General features: G+C 50.9%; 1 protein-coding gene across 3 annotated transcripts in view; it reads left to right on the top strand.

Moving 5' to 3' along the window:
* Positions 1-13150, top strand: part of SLCO2B1 (solute carrier organic anion transporter family, member 2B1) — a 53265-nt gene that overhangs the window by 31900 nt on the left and 8215 nt on the right. For all 3 annotated transcript variants that reach the window (XM_010847575.1, XM_010847573.1, XM_010847574.1), the window contains exons 8-10: positions 4753-4855; positions 9043-9400; positions 11609-11774. In XM_010847575.1, the coding sequence (XP_010845877.1) occupies positions 4753-4855; positions 9043-9400; positions 11609-11774 (627 nt within the window). The remainder of the gene's footprint in view (positions 1-4752; positions 4856-9042; positions 9401-11608; positions 11775-13150) is intronic.

The raw sequence follows: 13150 nt of genomic DNA, 5'->3' as shown, positions 1-13150 counted from the left end.
CTGCTCTGCCAATTACTCCCCGGTGACACATGCCCTTTTGGGGGAGGCCCTCAGTTTCCTCTTCTGTGAAGTAGGTGCAATAATAATCCCTCCATCAGACTGTTGTGGGAATTAAATGACAGGGTGGATGTGAAAGTGCAGTGTAGACCACAGAGGGTGTGCACATGTCGCAGCAGATGTCACTGCGGCTTTTACTGTTTACTTGGGGTCAAGGAACCCCAGGCAAGGAACTCACAAGATGCTGCGTGTCTGAAGGATGGGCCTGCCCCACCCCCAATACTAAGATTGGGAAGAAATCAATCTATCCCCACCCTCCTTACTCCCATTCCTGGGGCGGTACCCTCTCCCTCTGGGACCCAGGAACTTCCCTAGCTAGGCTAGGCCTGAGAATGAAGTAAGGAGAGTTTCTAATTCTCCTTAAGACAGCATGTCCATTCCTGGGGCGGTACCCTCTCCCTCTGGGACCCAGGAACTTCCCTAGCTAGGCTAGGCCTGAGAATGGAGTAAGGAGAGTTTCTAATTCTCCTTAAGAGAAAATCCCATTCCTGGGGCGGTACCCTCTCCCTCTGGGACCCAGGAACTTCCCTAGCTAGGCTAGGCCTGAGAATGGAGTAAGGAGAGTTTCTAATTCTCCTTAAGAGAAAATCCCATTCCTGGGGCGGTACCCTCTCCCTCTGGGACCCAGGAACTTCCCTAGCTAGGCTAGGCCTGAGAATGGAGTAAGGAGAGTTTCTAATTCTCCTTAAGAGAAAATCCCATTCCTGGGGCGGTACCCTCTCCCTCTGGGACCCAGGAACTTCCCTAGCTAGGCTAGGCCTGAGAATGAAGTAAGGAGAGTTTCTAATTCTCCTTAAGACAGCATGTCCAAAAGAAATATCAACATGAGTCACAAACATCATTCTAAATGGTCTAGTTGTTATTTAGTTGCTAAGTCATGTCCCACTCTTTGTGACTCCATGGACTGTCACTTGCCCAGGCTCCTTTGTCCATGGAATTTCCCAGGCAAGAATACTGGAGTGGGTTGCCTTTTCCTTCTCCAGGGGATCTTCCTGACCCAGAGATCAAACCCTGTATTGGAAGGCGGATATTTTACTGCTGAGCCATCTGGGAACCCCAAATGGTCTAGTAGCCACATTCAAAAGTAAAAGAAATTAATTTTAATAAAATATTTTCTTTAATCTGCTATATTTAAAATATTTCCATTTTACCATAAGTATAAAAAACTAATTGTGAGATATTTTCCATTCGTTTTTTTCATACTGAGTCTTTGAAATGCAATGTGTACTTTACACTCTGGCCCATCTCAGTTTGGACTAGTCACAGTTCCAGTGCTCAGTGGCCACATGAAGCTGGTGGCTGGTGTGTTGGACAGCACAGCTCTGAGACGCAAATGAATAACAGACCCACAGTGCCTCATCCAGAAAAATAAGACTCAGATTTCAGGCCCCTTCACATCCTCCCACAATGGTGCTTTCTAATTCTGCCAGCCCTGCACCAGATCTCTGATTCACAGGCTTGATGATCAGATGTGTGTTTTTAACTCAGGCAGGCTTAAGCTAAATCTTAGTTCTGTCCCGTGCTAGTTGGGTGATGTTGTGCAAGTTACTGTCGACTGGAAAAAAAAAAAGCACAACGCAAGAGTTGTGAGTTAAGTTTTATTTGGAGCAAAATGAGGACTATAGCCTGGGAGATAGCATCTCAGATAGCTTCAAGCTTCCTGCCAACACAATAGCATCTCCTGTTGATGTTCTCGCATTTCTTCCAAGAGCCTGGTGTTGCCTGTACCCACTGCCCGTTGGAGCCATCTCTTGCACTCCTTCTTTCCATAGATGTTCCTCAGATGCCACCATTTGGCTCCAGGCCTCGTGCTAGGCACCAGGGTTTCAACAGGGAAGGAGGTAAACGTGGTCCCTGCTCTTGCAGAGCTCAGAGGAGAGACACCGAACAAGGTTTGACTCAGACTCTAAGTGTCTATAAGGTAGATTATTCCTGGTTTTCTCTGAAAATCAACTTAACTTCTACTCTGAAGGCCCATCCTGCTGGCTCAGCAGGAAAGTCAACCTCAGCCTTTCTCAGGGCTCTCCCACCAAGGTAAAGCAAATGTCCTAAGGTCTTACAGGATATCCAGGCACCAGGGAGGTCCCCTCCTCACCACCACCGCACCCCCAGCAGGCATCAGCCTCAATTCCCCATGGCCCATGTGGTCCCCCTTAACCTGTTTGGGGCTGAGGAGCTCCATGTGGGTGGGAACATGGGAACTCAGCCTCTTTCAGTCAGTCTGCAGCCTGCCCCTTTGAAGTGAACTGCTTCTTTGGGCACTGTCACAGAGGCTATGTGGCTTTTTGCTGCTCAGGGAACCCACAGACTGCTCAGGGGCCTCCCTCTCACCTCACACTCTCCACAACTCTCAGTGTAATCTCGATGGAGTCAGGCTTTGGAAACAAAAGCCAGAAGGGAGAGAATCTTGCAGCCATGACTTTTTGCCCTGCCACAAACCTCCCCTGAGGTCAGAGAATCCAGAGCCCAGTACCTGCTGGGATAGAAGTAGAGAGGAGGAAGGGAGAAGCCCACAGGGGAACAAACACACTTGAACTGATTTTGGAATAAATTTCCTTACCCGGGCGAGGCTAGGTTTAAGCCAGTCAACACCTGGAAGCAAGGTGGAGGAGGCTTGGAACAGGGCACTCATGGCGTGGGAGCCCTCATGGAGGTTCTAAAATGTGGGGAAATCCCACATTTGCTCCTTAGCAAAAAGGATGGGCAACAAAAGAGAAGGTGTCATATACCAGCCAGAGGATGAAGCTTACAGGGGGCTCACAGAGGCTTTATGGGGAGAAAAGAGGCAGAACTGAGACCCCAGATGGACTCTCCAGCCCAACCCACCCTTCCCCAGGGTGGACAGCACTCCAGACCAGGGGAAGCCAGCTTGTGCTAGCATGGTCCTAGTTATGGGGAACTCACTTCCTCCCAAGACAGCCTTGTCCAAACTGCTTGTCACACTGGGCTTCAGTCTTCTTCCATGGAACTTGTTGCTTCTAATCCTCGTCTCAGACTGCACATAAAAACGTAGTAAAATCAGGACTTCCCTGGTGGTACAGTGGATAAAAATCCACCCTCCAATGAAGGGACACGGGTTCGATGCAAGGTCCGGAAGATTCCACGTGCCACGGAGCACTAAGCCTGTGTGCCACAACTACTCAGCCCGTGAGCTGCAACTGCTGAAGTTCATGCTCCTAGAGCCTGTGCTCTACAACAAGAGAAACCACTGCAACGAAAAACCCAAGCGCTACAATGAAGAGTGGCCCCTGTTCTCCACAACTCAAGAAAGCCAGGGCACAACAACGAAGACTCAGTGCAACCAAAAAAATAAATTAAAAAAAAATTTTTTTAATGTAGTAAAATCAGACTTCACTAGATCACTTATATTTGAATGACCCTGTGCCAGTAGCAACTTCTCTAAGACTTAGTTACTCATATAAAGATGTGCACAGTAATAGTACCTGTATGAAAGCATTGTTGTATTAGAGCAGGGCGGGTAGACAACGCAGCACTCAGTGCTGGGTCGCTCAGAGCATTGGTTCCCTCCTGCCTTTAGGGTGAACTGACCAAATGCACACAGGCCCTGGAGTCAAGCCATCTGGATTCAGGTCCTAGCCAGACCACTTACTAGCTGTGTGACCGGGCAAATTACTTCATCTCTCTGTGTCCCAGTTTTATTCCCCTGAAAAACAGGGATTATACTGTTCTTAAGAAAGTTGCTGTGGGGTTTCAATGAGTTAACAGTCTTGTCATTGGAACAGCACTGGGGTGATAGTAAGTGCTTAATAACCATTAACCGTTATTTAACATTTTATCCTTCCCTCCTTGGTGCAGTCAGAAGACTGCAGTTGTATCACCCCAATCTCTTTTCTGGGATTGAAGACCTTTTTCTCAGGAGTTGCACAGAAGCCATCCTTTCCCACATGGCAGAGCACACCCCAGGGTAGCTGTGAGCCTCCTCGCAATGTGGTCCAGGGGCTGAGCAATCCCCTCTGGCTGTGGTCTGACTCCTCCAAGAGGATAAGGGGGCTGTTGCCTCTTGCCTCCCCCAACCCAGATCCCTTCCTGTTGCTGCAGACAGGATGGAACAGGACAAGCCCTGGAGGCACCTGCTCGTGGTGACTCTCTGAGTGATGGCAGCCATGAGTGATATAAAACTCAAGATAGTGCGGTGATAACCTTTTATAGAAGCTGGTGATGCTGCTGGTTGTGGTGAAACAGTGGTGGGGATAACAATGACGGGAGAGACAGTGATAACGACATTAGTGATTCTGATAATGACGTTGTTGCTGGTGATGTGAAGGGTCAAGTGACAGGATGATGGCAGTGATTGTGAGATTGTGCAGGTGCTTGGTGACCTTCCCAGAGACAACAACAATAGTAAGGCCAATCTTGGTTGTTCATTGGTGGTGAAATTGGTGATATGAACAGGGGTGATATTTAAGATGATGAAAATAATGACGGTGGTGGTTGCAGGAACTTTGGTTATTATGATGTTAATAATGGTGATGACAAAGTTCAGCCGTTGGAATTTCATCCACTTTTCAAAAACCACTTGCTAAGTATCTACAGGGCCAAGAACAAATGGGACGCTGCTGGCAGTGACAGACCCCTCGTCCTCTCCTCCCCCAGAGCTCCCTTCCCTCGCCCACAGCACTTCTGAGCAGAATGTTGGGCATCTAACTGACTGCCCACGGCCGTGTGTCTTCCCAGGGTGAGGATTCCTCTTCTGAGCAGAGCCCTGCAGACTCCCCAGAGAAGAAAGACAACCTAGCTCAGATTGCCCCAGACCTGACTGTGATCCAGTTTATCAAAGGTAAGTGAGCTGAGGCCAGAGGTGGGGCCAGAGGGGCAGGTGAGACTGTACAGAACCCAGCCCCCTGTCTGCCTTTCTTGATTCATCTTCCATATCTACAGGCCCCTCATAAGCACCATACATTTCTTGTAAGACTTTGCTCATAGGATCCCTTTTGCCTAGAACATCATTTTTTATCACTATCTATTAAAAGCTTCCTTGTACCTCTAAGTCAAGCCATTCTCTCCATCCCTCAGCCTGGCTCTCCCTGCTGTCAGCTCTCTGAACTCTCAGGGCTCCTGTATCAGCTCAGATCTGTGCTGTCCAACCCTTCTACCAAACAGTGAGCTCCTGAGGGTCTGGCTTGTGATGGCTCATCTGTGACCCTTTTTCTCCTCCCACTACAGAGCCTGCAAACAGGAGGCTCTCAGTAATTTTTTTTTTTTTTTTAAAGTCTTTGGCTGTAGCATGGGTGAAAGGAACTCTGGGCTGAAGTCCAGAAATCTAGACTTTCATCTTGGGTCCTTGCTCCTCCTCTCTGGGCCTCAGTTTCTCCATCTGTACAGTGAGGGGTGAAATCCATGTCACTCTGACCCTGAGACTTTGAGCTAAATTGATCAGTAACCAGGGTCCATGCTGTGGCCACGTCATCCTATCTAAAGAGTCTGATCCTGCAAACCCAGAGCCTGCTGTGCATCAGGATCTTGTAGGGCACAGGATGGCAACTCAGAAGAAGGGGTGGTTTAGAGGCCCACCCCTGGCACTGCCCAGTGTACGATCTTTTAGAAGTTACTTTCATCCCCTAACCAGAGTTTCCTCATCTAAAAGACTGGGTCAGTAATCCTTGCTCTGCCTCTCTCAAGGACTGTTAGGAGACTCAAATGGGATGATAAATGGAAGGTCCTTTACATACTATTAAAAAGCTATGCTTATATAAGGTACAATTATTTTTTCAATTATCATTTCTGCCCTGCTGTTATTATTCTGACCATATCTCAGGACAGTAAATTGAGTGGCCTGTGGTTTAGGAGGGTGATAACCACAGGGTTTGCTTAAACCACCCCCCATCCCCAAGGACTTTTGCATTAAGAAGTTAATTAGGGGAGAGTTTCTTGGGGAACGTTTCCTAGGATTTGATGTTGGGGTACTAGTAATCTAGCCCCTGGTGTCCTCAGATTTGATATTAGGATATCAGCCACCTATCCCCTGGTGCCCTAGGATTTGATGTTAGGGTACCAGTAGCCTGGTTGTCCTCTATTCCTAGGGAAAGAAAGGCCTGGAACCTGTGAGGCTGGACCTAGAAGCAGGGGCTTAGACTGCCTAACCTGAGGTCACCCTCAGCTGCTGGAAGGCCCCAGTGCCCTGCTCCATGGAAGAGCCTATTAATCATTGCTTTGGCGTCAGCCCTGAAGAAAGCTGAGGCCAGTCGCAGAAATTGGATCCTAGAGTGGGTGTCCTGGGCCAGATTATCTCTGATGGTTTCAAGCTCCTACATGATCCTAGGAGAGACCAAGACAGGGTTGGCACAGGCTGGCTTCTCGGCTTCCTGCTGAGCTCCAGGGAGGCCAGTCTGATCCTAAGGTTTGGCCTTGACAACCTGGGACTGGGAGAGGGAGAGGCAGAGAGAAGAATCAACATAGTCTTTCAGCTGCTGGAATCCTAAATTCTTAGAAGAAGACAGCCTCTGAGCTAAGGAAAGGCCATCTGATGGGGGAGACATAGTCCCTGAGCTGGGAGAGGCGCTGTTTGGTGGGGAGACTAAGTCCCTGTCTGATAGAGGATACCTAGTCCCTGAATGGGACTTCAGGGGAGAACTTGCCTTGGCTAATGGAGGAGACCTGCTTCTGTGCTGAAGGAGGTTCTCCTGTCTGATAAGGGAGACACAGTCTCTAAGTGGTGAGAAGCCCTGGCTTGTCCAAGGGGAGGAGACATTGTGATGAGCCAAGGGAAGCACCTGTCTAGCTAAAGTCTCTGAGCTAGAGACAGCCCTGGAATTCCCCTTCAGGTATCCCTTATCTAAGCTATAGGCATAACCCTGCCCTCCAGAAATTTTCCATCTGTCCTAGGGACAATTGAAGATGATGAAGGGAGATAGAGAATAGAAAGGAACTGCACTGCATTGATCAGCCCAGGAGAATGGGATGGAAGCAATCCATGAGATGGAGCCCTCCCTCTGAAGTCAGGCATCCAGAGGCCTAGGAATGTAGGCTGGGGTGGGAGTTGGGGCACAGAGGGGAAATGACCCTGACACCAGGAGTCAGGAAACCCCCAGCAACTCCTGGCCTGATTCAGACCTTCCTAGATGAACTTGGGCCAGTCCCTGCCGCACTCCTGGCCCTACCTGTACCATGAGGTCACGTGTATGTCTTGGACCAAGCCCAGGCTACTCCTGGCCAGGGCAGTTCAAGGAGGGAGGAAAATGGAGCAGCTGGCTGGGGTGAACGCCGGGTGTCACATCTTTCCCACTCCAAGTGCCGGCTGGATGTGCTGCGTGTGTGGCCAGGGACTCGGACAGGAGGAGGCCTGGGACACGAAGGAGGGGGAATTCCACAGCCCCAGCTCTCCCAGCTACACCCTGCCTAGACTCTTTGTTTTTATTCTCTGGCGCCCAAGGAGAAGTGTTCTTGGCCAGGCCAGGGTGCTAGGGAATCAGCTGGCTTGGCTCTCCCCATGCTCTGAAGACAAACAGAAACTTCCCATGACAGGGATGCTGGCCCTGCTGCTGCAGGAACAGAAGGGACCCCCCACCCCAGATTCAGCCCAGAGGAGCCCATGTCCATCTCTCCCCTCAGCCCAGCCTGGCAAGTAGTTTGCGTCTCTGATGCCTCTTTTCTTTTTTCTTTTTCAATAAATAGTGTTTATTATTTTAGATATAATCCTGTAGAATGACCTATTGGTATGAATCAGGATTTTTTTTCCTTTTTTTTTTTTTGGCCACTATGCTGCATGCAGGATCTTAGTTCCCTGACCAGGGATCGAATACATGCCCCCTGCAATGGAAATGTGGAGTCTTAACCATTGAACCTCCAGGGAAGTCCCTGATACCCTGATGCCTCTTCTTAGAAAGGCCTTTTCTCCTGTCTCCTTCACGCCTTGTGTCTCTAACTTCATCTTGCCTTCTGAGGGCAGAAACATGTCTTTCTCTTCTGTTGTCAGTGGAGAGAGGTCACACAAAGCCTTCTTGGGCATCACCTTGGGTGGCCCAGCTGATGAAGGCCCTGAAGCCCAGACCTCGGGACTGACTCAATGTGTCGACTTGCAGTGAGGATATCTGTACATAGGCATTGGTTTAGGAGGTGACAGGAGAGGGGAGAGCCATCCCTTCTGTTCTTGGCTCTGGGCTTTTGCCCTGACTTCTCCCCTGGAGGACTCCCCCACTCCAAATCCTCCCCTTCTTCAGGCCCTGCCTCTGCCTCCAGGAAGCTGCCAAGCACCAGGCCTGCTCAGTTTTCACCTTCTCTGAAGATTTTAGTTTCCACCCTAACATTTTGCTGTTTGATCACCTTGAGTCTGTATGTGCACTCACTTTCTCATTCATTCTATAAATATTTATTGAGTGCCTACTATAGCCTGGGCTCTGGAGATTCAGCAATTGACATAATAGATAAAAATCCCTGCTCTGATGATGCTTACATTCTGACTGGGTGACAGTAAAATGGTTAAATGAGTGAAGTGTGTACTATGTAAGGTAAAGTGCTGTGGAGAAACATAAACTAGGAATGGGGAAATCAAGGCAGTGGGTGCTGTCCCATGTTGGAGACACAGAAGGGAAGATAGAGGCCTGGGTTACCTTGGAAAGAGCTATTGCAGGACAGGCTAGAAAGGACTGAGTGGGGGGAATGAGATGGACAGTGGAACAGAGGAAATGAGATGGATAATAGAAGAGAAGAAATGAGATGGGACTAGCTGAATGAGAATCAAACAGGATAATTTAGAAGCAGACTACATGGAATTGCATCTTGAGTGGAAATGAATTGGAAAGAAATGTAGTTGATTAAAATGCAGTCTAACTCAATGGAATGAAATGCAACCAAACTTCAAAGATGAAACAGAAGTAAATGGAATGTCATGGGATGAAACTCAATGCAATAGAATTAAACTGGACGAGACAGGATGGAAGACACGGAACAAGCTGAACAGGGCAGGATGGGACGGAAACGTGTGGCATGGCCAGCCCACCCTGACCGTCCCCCCGCTCACCCCGACAGTCTTCCCCAGGGTGCTGCTGAGGACGCTGCGCCACCCCATCTTTCTGCTGGTGGTCCTGTCCCAGGTGTGCATGTCATCCATGGCGGCGGGCATGGCCACCTTCCTGCCCAAGTTCCTGGAGCGCCAGTTCTCTGTCACAGCGTCCTACGCCAACCTGCTCATAGGCTGCCTCACCATCCCGCTGGCCATCGTGGGCATCGTGGTCGGGGGCATCCTGGTCAAGCGCCTCCGCCTGGGCCCTGTGCACTGTGGCACCCTCTGCCTGCTGAGTGCACTGTGCTGCCTGGTCCTCAGCACCCCCCTCTTCTTCATGGGCTGCTCTTCCCATCAGATTGCAGGCATCAGCCACCAGCCTGGGTGAGTATGTTTGAGAGCCGGTGAGCATAAGCTGGAGGAGGGTGCCAGGGGCATAGGAGGGGGGTGGCCCAGAAAAGGCCAGATCAGTGGAGTAGCCCCCACCTCACATCTCCCCACCTCTCCCTGCTTGGCTCGCTGTGAGCAGTGGGACTTCTCCCTCGAAGGCTCAGTGAAGGTGTCAGTCACCACCAGGTAGGGGTGGAACTTGTGGGCAGGACAGCTCAGGTCTGGGAAGGGCTGGAGGCTGAGGCAGGGCATGGCACATGTAAGAAGGCCCTTCTCAGGAACGCTGCCCAGGGGACATATGCCCTGGGAGGGAGTTGGACTGGAGACCTTGGAGATTCTTGGTCCCTAGAGACTGGGAGCTAAAATTCTGTTGTCCTGTGACCCTAAAGTACCAGTCTTTTTCCCCAGATGTGAGGGGCAGCACCTCTACCCTCCAGGAGGAAAGCCTCTGATACCTCTCTCCCTTCCCCTTCTGCCCCCTAAACCCCGTGGACACAGACTCTCTCCCCTTGGGAACCATCTTGGAGAGGATGTTGGAAGTTCCATTGATGCCTCTTCTCCAGAATGATTGCATTTTTCCTGGGAAGCCACACCAGGCTCAGGCTGGCACAACACCCAGCTAACATCCCCCAACGTGCTCTGTTCACTCCTCCCCTTGGTGTCTCCTCCCTCCATCCCCGTGCCAACTCTCCACACCTGGGGCTCCTTCTGTGTGGCTGTGGGCGAGGCTCAGTGCAGATATGCTCAGCTCTTGCCCACCCTGTCCCAGGTCCCAGCTCGTCGACCTCTCCCCTCTTTCCTCATCCCTTCTCTTCTCCAAGGTCTGAAGAGCCTCCTTCCGGGCATGGAAGAGGGGCTTCAACCAGGCCCTCATGAAGCCTCTGGTCAGAGGAGGGAGCCAGGCCCTTTTAATCATTTTTAGATTAAAAAGTAAATGAATATTTTACCATAGTTTTTATTTTTAAATCAAATGGGGAAAAGTCAGCCTACCTCACAGGCCCCATTTGTCTCTTCTTCTGAAGTCTCTCACCTTGACCCGACATTTCATCTGACCCAGATTCTCCTCTATATTCTTGCAATTTACTCACTGAGCTTTGGGTTCTAATTCATTGAAGAAGCCTTTAGGGACCAACTGAACAAATTGAGAATTTCTCATACTCCATCATGGGCTTCCCTTGTGGCTCAGCTGGTAAAGAATCAGCCTGCATTGTGGGAGCCCCGGGTTAGGAACATCCCCTGGAGAAGGGAAAGTCTATCCACTCCAGTATTCTGGCCTGGAGAATTCCATGGATTGTATAGTCCATGGGATCGCAAAGAGTTGGACACGACTGAGCGACTTTCACTTTCACTCTCATATTCCATCATAACTAATGGTATCCGCAGCTGCCAAGAACTGAGGATCTTCCATGCGCTCAGACGCTCCCATATTCCATCTCACTGAACCCTTGTGGGATCTCTGGGAGAAGTCCTACCATTATCCCCATTTCACAGATGATGATAGCAAGGAATCCCCTCCCTTCTGATCTCCTGTCCCCGTGTGCCTGGCCCTGGCCAGAGTAGAGCAGGGGATCTCCTGAGACTTAGGAACAGACCCTCAAAGGGAGTCAGATGGAACCAAGACATGCCCTGGGCAGTGAACAGGGGAGTGAGAGTGAGAGGGAGGTCGTGAGACTGCAGGATGGCAATAGGGAGAGGGAATCCGCAGAGGTGGCAGAGACACTGAGGCCAGAGAGAGGCAGGAACAGGTGGGAGACCTCACAGCTACTCAGGTGCCCTGACCGGACCCCACACCTATAGTTCTAATTTTATCAGAAAAGGAAGCAATCCAGCTCATCGAGATAAAGGTACTTTTCATCTGAGACTAAATTCTGGGAAGAATTTATCTTATGTCCCCTAAAAAGAGGGTCACTGAGGAACAGAGATGGTCACAGAAGCAGCTCAACGACTTGTAAGATCTTGGGGCTGAAAGGGGTCTCGGAGCCTCTGGCCCACACCATGCTTCCCATTTCTCCTGTTGGAGGCCTCTTGCAGCTTCCTTGGTGAGGGGCTCACCACTGCATGTCACAGAACAACTCTGACGGTAGAAACCTCTGTGCAGAGCTGAAATCTGACCGTGGCTCTCAGGGGAGGTTGCAGGAGCGAAGTAGCCTGGCCTGAGGGAGGGAGAACCAGACCAACCATGCCGGCCTTCTCTCCCACCAGCGCCCAGCCTGGCCTGGAGCTATTTCCAGGCTGCATGGAGTCCTGTTCCTGTCCCTCAGACGACTTTAACCCTGTCTGTGACTCCAGCTCCCGTGTGGAATACATCACGCCCTGCCATGCAGGCTGCAGAAGCCGGGTAGTCCAGGAGGCTCCAGACAAAAGCCAGGTGGGTCAGGCCTCCGGCTGCCCCCCGCCTCTCATAGGTTCTGCTCTCTCTGTCTCTGTGTGCCTGTCACACCCTCCACCTCTGAATATCCTCATTCTCTGGCTCTTCTGTTTATCAGCTGTCTTCTCCTTCTGTTGGCAGATACAGAATATTATTCTTTCAATAAGTCTTCATTGCCAGTCTTGTGCCAGGGCCCCGAGTGCAGAGGTGAATCAGATCTGGTCCCAGCTGTCCAGGCAGGGGAGGTGTGAAGGAAGTAACTCAGGAATTCCAGGGGTCGTGACAGACAGAAGCGGTCCCCACAAGGACAATCAATGATGGAAGGAGATGTAGCCCACCTGGGAGGGTCCCAGAAGGCTTCATGGGATGTGGCATTTGTGCTGGATCTTCAAGGGTGAGCAGGCAAACTAGGGAAGGCTTTCCCGGCAGGGAGGGCCCAGCACACGGCATGTAGGCACGCATACACACATATGCACATACAGTTAGAGCAGAAGCCTAGGATTTCATGGAGGGAAAGCAAGGCTCAGACAAGGAAGAGCCTCAAATAGGGAAGGGCCATGAGTAGAGACTTTATCTGGAGAGCAGTGGGGAGACTTGGATGGGTTTTGAGCAGGGAGGTCAGACCTGTGTTTGATCACATTTGAGGCCATTGTGTGGAGGAAGGTGAGTAGAATGCAAACCAGGAGGCAGGGAGGTGAGGGGGAGGCTGGAGCAATGAGCCCATTCCATTAGTCAATCACTCAGTCAACAAACCTTTGTGGAGCCCCACCTTTGCGCCAGGTCCTGTGCTGGGGGCTAAGGACAGACCCAGGGCCAAGGGGTCCTGCTCTCAAGGAGCTCCCAGGGGAGCTGGGAGTTAGGGTGTTGGGGAGAGAAGGGGAGGAGTGGGCAGCATAACCAACGGCAGTGCATTCTACGGGAACCTTAGAAAGACCACCAGGACCAGTGGCTCCTCCCCTGCTCTCTCCTCATTGCCCCTGAAGGACAAATGGGGACAATACTCACCTTCCTCGGGTCCCCAGGCTGGAATATAGTGTGTGTGCGTGGTGGGACGGGTAGTGTCAGGCTGGTTGTTATGACAATACCTCCCTGTCTCCAGAGTCCCACCCACATCATGCAGAACCCCTGCTGGGCAGCAGCCTCTAAGCCCAAGACCCCAGTGGGGAGGGACCTGGGCCTCACAGGCTGGCATGGAGGGAAGCACCTGGTTGATGGTACTTCAGAAGCCAGCCAGGCGCCTCCCGAGCTATGTATAGTTTGCATTTGGAATAGTCGCAATCAAAGCCTTTTCAAGAGTCCTAGCACTCACTGTCCTGACCTTGTTTGATCTCCCTGAGACCCTTTCTAGAGGTCCCCAGGCCCTGGCGGCTGGGGCA

The sequence above is a fragment of the Bison bison genome, unplaced genomic scaffold, assembly GCF_000754665.1.
Source record: "Bison bison bison isolate TAMUID 2011002044 unplaced genomic scaffold, Bison_UMD1.0 scf7180017864251, whole genome shotgun sequence".
Lineage (NCBI taxonomy): Eukaryota > Metazoa > Chordata > Mammalia > Artiodactyla > Bovidae > Bison > Bison bison.
This window is presented reverse-complemented; position numbering and strand designations above follow the sequence as displayed.